The sequence below is a fragment of the Apaloderma vittatum genome, unplaced genomic scaffold (assembly GCF_000703405.1).
Source record: "Apaloderma vittatum isolate BGI_N311 unplaced genomic scaffold, ASM70340v1 scaffold21665, whole genome shotgun sequence".
Classification (NCBI taxonomy): Eukaryota; Metazoa; Chordata; class Aves; order Trogoniformes; family Trogonidae; genus Apaloderma; species Apaloderma vittatum.
In genome coordinates, this window is record NW_009719148.1 from 59,423 (window position 1) to 66,667 (window position 7,245).

General features: G+C 36.1%; 1 protein-coding gene across 1 annotated transcript in view; it reads right to left on the reverse strand.

Annotated features, from left to right (window-relative positions):
* Nucleotides 1-1,904: 1,904 nt before the first annotated feature.
* The window catches only part of THADA (thyroid adenoma associated), a 14,544-nt gene continuing 9,203 nt past the window's right edge, over nt 1,905-7,245 (reverse strand). The window contains 5 exon segments of the mRNA XM_009870529.1: nt 1,905-2,044; nt 3,411-3,621; nt 4,440-4,588; nt 5,688-5,811; nt 6,706-6,828. Of these exon segments, the coding sequence (XP_009868831.1) occupies nt 1,905-2,044; nt 3,411-3,621; nt 4,440-4,588; nt 5,688-5,811; nt 6,706-6,828 (747 nt within the window).

The window sequence follows — 7,245 nt, forward strand, 5'->3', positions numbered from 1 at the left end:
CCAAGAAACTCCATATCAATCATCAATCCACCACTCGACGGGTGTTACTTGTATTTTAACTCAGGTACTTCCATAGGAAGGGGCCTGGCAAAGGCATCACGTTTCTAACGCAACATCCCCATCTGGTGGCCATTGTGACACTTTAACATATTTACAAACTTCTTTTCATGAAACAAAACACATGGCCCAACTAAAACTATTTTAAACGGGGGGAAAAAAAAAACCAAAAACATGTAAGGAAAGAAAGTTCAAATATTTAAGACCTAAAAAGCTTGCATAAACTATTAAATTTAAAAGCATGCAGATATTCTCTAAATTTATTCTGGTACACACTAAATATGCCAAAGTTTACAATTTCTTTATTAGTCTAAGGCTCAATTTCATAGCTATTATTCATTAATGTAGACAAACACTAACATTTTACCACTGGAAGCTTTCAAACAGAAGCTTCTACTTATGTAATTTCATGCAATAAGTTTTACTGCATGCACTTATTACTCCCCCTAGCCTTGTGTACACCGGAAAGGAACACATCACACTGACACCTTTCAACAAGAAACATATTAAAAGCGTTGCATAACAGAAAAGGTGTTAAAGATTGCCTGGCCAGTGCAGTTAAGGCAATCGAGTCTAGGCCAGTATCAAAACAACTCATTTCCACTTATGTTCTAAGAGAGATTAACCACAATCTTCCAGAAACACAGTGAATTAGTTGTTAAAACCATGCCCATGAATAACTAGCTTTACTGAAGAACTGAAACACTGCATGGAGCAAGGAACTTCTAATTCTGATCACTCATATAACATGCCTGGTCTATAAAGAATATCTTGATTTAATTACTAACACAGCACTGGATTTACCTCTCATTTCTGTGCAAATATTTTCCATTGGCCTGTGGTCAGCTAGATTTTCAGATTCTACTTTGCAGTGTTCTTTCAACATTTTTGCTTGCAAAAAATAATCATTTGTGTCCTGTGGCTGTATCTCATGCAGAATCATCTGCAGACGACCGGCACTTTCTACAAATTAAACAAGAGACATATTTAAAACAGTTTTATTTTTTTACTTCTAGTTCTTTATACATATGTAATCCACTTTGGGCACGTAAGTACAAAAGAAGACTATTAGCACTGAAAAACAAATACAAAACTATGGTGATTACAAGCATTAAGGAAGAAAGAAAACTGAATTTCACATTCATCTATTTTCAAACAGATGCAACACCACAATCCACAGATGTGGGGTTTTTTTAGTGCAGCAGACAAGACAATCTATATCACAAGTTAAAAAGAGTGACTTAAGATTCTAACATAAAATAAGAAATTGAAAGGGAGGGCTGCTGGCTCTAGTTCTGAACAGCTGTAGGAAAACAGAACCTCAGGGGCTCCACACTTCAAGAGAATTCTTTTGACTTGCTGTTTGTTTGTTTACCTGAATCACTATCCATTGGAATAAGACCCTCTGGTGATGAGCTCTGCACTACTGGCGATACTACAGCAGAGAGTTTGTATGACATCAGAATGAGCCTGGCCACCATTTCCTTCCATTCAGCCACCAATGCCAAGTTACTTAAAAAAAAATCAAACAGCAAAGAACAACAAAATCACAGACAACCCAATACGGATTAAAACTAATTTTACATTTAAAAGAAACAACCAAAAATACAAACACATCTGCAACAGTATTTAGGAAAACTATAAATAGAATACAGTTTCAAAAGTTGTAAGACTGAGTTTAACACATAGAAGAGCTATTTAAACAGTGCAGCAGCCAGACAGCATTTTAAAAGCCACAGGTACTGGATTTTCTTACAAGTATTCTGTATGCTTTTATGTTCTCCTGAGCAGCTCTTACACAGTTCTTAAATATGGAATTTCATTTACTATTTAGCACTATGTTTTACTTACTCCAAAGGTAATTGCTGCAGAGCCCCAGTTATACAATGCACTCTCCCATACATTGGGAAGGATGCTGCTGCTTGAAGCAGAGACTTCTTAGCTTGAAGTATTTCTTCTTCGACATTCACCAACAAAAGTTTGATAACTAAAAGTTTAAAAAGTACAGATCTACATTATACATACATATACTGCATTTTCTAAGAAATAAATCTAAAAAAATAAGAATAAAGCCTGTTTACACAATAATTCAATGGAAAATGCACAGCAGTTTCCTTGTTGGTACTTTTTACTCTTTTGTCATTTAAGTAAGAGTTACTGTTGATTTTCAGCTACCTAAACTCCAGCAATACTTGTTATAGTCAATTTAGTCTGTTTATCTGAATCAAAGAGCAGCTGTGAAAAGTACAGCTCAGATTCTATACTCGGGAACAATCCTGCAGCTCATGATGAAGTCAAAAGTTACCTACCACATACTAAAAGTCACACTTCACCCTTAGAGCCATGTTAATAAAACAAACAGTTCAGCAGAATATTAAATATCAGAAGTTTACAGTTAAATATTTGAATCTTACATTAGCCACTACAGATCCTGCCCAATTTTCAAGTATACACATACCTTCTTTGCTGATACCATGTGGCATTTCAGTGTCAGAATCAGAATGAATTACAGACCCAAATAATGAAATACAGATAACTAACAAAGGGAGATACTCTATAACAATGAGACATGAGGTTACCCATGCATTTGTTTCATTTATTCCAAGTTCAACCATGTCTCAAAATCATATTTCACTGTACATGAAGAAAGTATTAATAGACATTGGTAAAGAAGCCAATAACGACACAAAAAATGAACTATAGTGAGTTTACTCCATTTTACATCCAATGCTTTATTGCAGATGAATTTAAAGATTTTAGTTTTATTTCAGTTTATAACAGGTGGAGGAGGCCTGTTAGACGAATTTGCCCAATCTACCAGAGCCTCTGAGCTTTCATGCAGAGGCCCTAATCCAAAGAAAAATACTCTACATGTGAACGAAGCCTAATTATTGCAGAAACGTAAGTGCAGTACTGCAAACAACTCGAAAAAATGCTTCTAAGTGAAGAGACCTCCACGGGGGAGCACTGCAAGTATCAAGTACTGGAACACGACACAGACTAACCACAGCTGCCTTTGCTCTGCGTGAGCGAGCTCTAAATAGGAAGCAGAGGCTTCTTTCTCACAGCTTCATGCAGGTAGCTACCAGGGCCCCCAATGTCACCTTCCCTCTGACCAAAATAGTAACAAAAGCCATCTTCTAAGAACATGATAGCTTCAAAATGAATAGGATTAGATTAAGATCTTACTAAGGCACCCAACTTCTTAACAGCAAAACAAAATATACTTAAAATCCTACTAGAAATAAGTACCTCTTACTCATCATGCCTCCTATGCCTCCTACCAAAGGAAAAGCAGGAATATTTCAAATACATAATAAAAAACATGGAGGTTCATTTCCCCAAAAGCTTACCTGCTAAAGTGTTCTTCTCTACCATGCTTACTGATGTGTTTTCATCCACCTGGGGATTACGCTTAACCCATTTTGCCAAACAAATATTCTGTAATTCTTTGTGATGTACTAAGAAGTTCAACAAATAGGAAGCAGTGACACAATCATATGGCTTGGTGCTTGTGCTAAGATCCATTGCTGCTTGGAACAGGAGCTCTAGGTTTTCAGAATCCTGAAAAAACCCACAATATTGCTCATTTTATTCCGCTTCCATATTGATTTAATTAAGCTACTTAGCACCCCGGAATCTAAGAACCTGCTTTTCAATAAGCTTGTTGGTACATATTTCTTAGAAAACCTTTATTTTGTACACTGATCACCTTAAGACTCAAAACATGCATATGTATGTATTTAGCAAAGATACAATTACGTACTCACTGAGAACGAGGACACTAATTTATAAAGCAGTATCCAAACATCACACTTCACAAGAAAAGGGGGTTGTTGGAAAAACAAATAAAAACTCCCCAAATACTGTGTTTTATCTGCTAACACACATCACAGAAGAGCACAGCTTATCGGGAAGCAGTATTTGTCCACCAGTACTTATGAATTTAAAAGTAGCTTTTAATGAAGTAATAAACAGGAAAATCAGTATCAAGTCGCAGGGCAAAATTTGGGAGAGCTCAAAGGTGACAATCAGATAATGTAATCTGACCCCAGTCAGAAAGAAAAAGAAACACAGAGCTTAATTTCCTAAAATACAAGAGTAACCGCGTTAAAACGCCTCATTTACAAAGAGAAGTCAGTGCCAAGGCAAGGAGCTTGTATTAACTAATTCTCCCAACAGTTCAGTCATACCCTGTGAACCTCCCAACTTCTTTCATCCGTTTGTGAAACCAACCTCCTTAGGGGTAAGGGCAGAAGCTGTGTGCAATGGGCACCACTGTAGGCAACGTGGACCAACAATTGCACTTTGTATCCAAGCCAAGTACCTAGTATAATACAGTTCATTAAATTACTTCCTTCAAATAACTTGCAATTACATACCTGTAAATTAAATGCAACATCACGTAGTTTCATCAAAAGCCCAAAGGCCAGAACTTTTACTTCCTCAAAAGTACTGGCAAGACACTGGATCAAAGTTTGGACACGAGTAGAGTTAATTTCCTGATCCAACTGAAAAACCTGTACCTGGCCTGTTCAGAGAAATCAATGGTTTACATAGTTTAGCTGTAATTCTTTCCAGAATAAGCACTGTATTCACATTTTGCCTTGCTATACTAAAAGAAGCATTAAAATAAAATTTTAGCTAAAGCACTATTTTATAAGTACTTTTTTCTCTTAATAGGTCTTAAATGTCATGTTTACCCTCAAAAAATAAGGTTACCATACTCAAAAAATGTCTGTCAGTAATACAGAAAGTAACACTTCCAAAACTGGAATCTCATTAATTCACATTAAATTCAGCATTGAAAATAATTTTTAAGCAAAGGTAAAATAGAGGTTCTTTTCCTGAAAGTATGCAATAACAGAAAATAATTAATCTCAGTGTGTTTTGGGGCTTGCCTTTGGGTTTTTTTTGTCACAGGATTAATCTCCTAAAATAGAAGCCATTACAATTTTTTGCTTTTAATTTAGATTTAAAGGAGTCGTGACTTTTGGCAACTGACCTAATGCAGTAAAGAAACCAGAAATTTTAACATGTAAACAAGTGCACCACATTCCAGCACAGAGCCCAACAGCTAAATCTCCTTTACAGAAGTAACATCAGGCTCCTGACACCCTAAAGCTGCTATTATAAACAACTTTCAATATAGCTTTCCATTTTAAAAAAGCAGCAACAACATACCACAAACTCATAATAATAAAAATGTGTTCGTGATTTATTAGGTGTTTTGTTAAATGATATACCAAGAGGGCATTTGTATTTCCCCTCAAAATCAACTTCTTTTTTTTTAAAAGTTACAATTTAAGACTGAAAACACTTTTATGTCAGCCATACGATCCACAAGATTTAGCAAGGTCATCAATACTTAAAGCCTCTAACTAATACCTCTTGAATTGGGTTGACATCACATTATGATGAAAGTTTAAAATATCAGCAGTACAACATTATAAACTGTCTAATTGAATTGTTCCTTATTTAGTATAATATCACTAGCATATACAGTCCTTTCCATCCACAAGTTTTTGTGGTCTCTATGTTTTAAGTTACCTATTATCAAGATGTTGGAACAAAAAAAGAATCTTCTTCAGTACCTCTTATTCCTACAGCCTATAAAGTAGGCTTCTCACCTTTTGGAACAGAAAATATTTCTGCTACTGATCCTAGAATACTTAGTGCAGAAAATCTGGTTGGGTGTGATGAACCAGGAAATAGCGCCTCAAAAAGTCTGTCACATACAGATGACAGGAAATCCTGAAAAACACAAGAAAAAATTTAAGACAACTTACTTGCTGATCTACAGACAAAAGTCTGAGTTAACTGAATTCATGATATTCTGCTTTATACGTTACCAAAAAAATTATGACCTCACAACTAATTTTGGAAGAATGGGAGGCTTAGCTTCCCAGTACTGACAGATTTCTTGTTTCACAGAATACAGTGAAGGTTGCACAATCCTTTAGTGGCCTTTTGGGGTTTTTTTTCCCTTCCCCACTCCCAAAACAATGGTCATTAAATCAAAACCTTGAAAAATGAACAAGAAAAGAAAGACTCCGAGAAAATGAATCTGTGAGTCTTCACATAGGAGAAAAGGACAAATACAAAAGCAGTCTTCATATGGAACTCTTCATGCTGCAGCTCTGTCATTCATTCTCTCACTAAGCATTCTATAGAGCTAGAAAAAGGCTGAAGCTCAGCACGTCTCAGCCCAAGTCACGTACATCATTTAAAACTTGTTACTAGACTGCCAGCAGCTGACAGGATGTTTATCTGAAAATTTTAGTTTGAACTGGGGGTACATCTCCAGTCATTCTCCACTTACTGTTGTCTCAGTTCACACTATAGAGCAATCCCTCAGAAAAAACCCCCAGACCTTTACTGCTTTCGGACAAAATAAACCTTTAAGATACCCTCCAAAAACTAACAGGCACTAAGTTCATAAGACAACGGTACATTTAGTCAAAATTAACTTGTGTAAGTGCCTACAGAGTGGACAAGGTCCGCAGCACTGTTCTGATTTACAGGTTTCTTCCTGCACTATTTTCTAACACAGTCAAACTTGCTCAGAGGTGTCCTCAAAAACAATGAACTATTTTTTAGAAATGCTATCCCACCTCTTGTATCTGTATCTCTAGCACTCTAACTTACTTTATATTGTTGCAAAATACCCAAAGGATGCCTTTTAGTTGAGGTTTCAAGTAACTCCTGCTTGGTTTTGTTTTGCTCCAATCTATAAAGCACCTGGGAACTTTCTTGTATCCTACAAAATAACTTTTAAAATAAAAACAATTAAGTAAGAGAAAGGGAAATTTTCAGTTTATTTTCAAGATCATATTGCTTGTCATTTTTAAAAAGTTTGCATACAGTGTAACAGAACAGATTCTTCTCTCTCCACTCCAAAACAAATGTTTTTTGCTCCCCACCTCGTTACCAACCTTTTCTCCCTCCCTCTGCACCTCCAACACCTTCTTCTATCTCCCTCCTTAAACTCACGCATAGTCTTCTCCTCCCACCTCCCTATTTTTTATGGATCCCATGTTCCTCTATGAAAAAAAAGAAGCGATCAACTAATGCATATAGTTTTTGTAGCCTCAGCATCTGTTACAAGTTTGACTCACCTCAGGGATGCTTCTCCCAGCTCTTTTATTACCCACTAGCATTATTTCCTTTTACATTACATTCCCTACA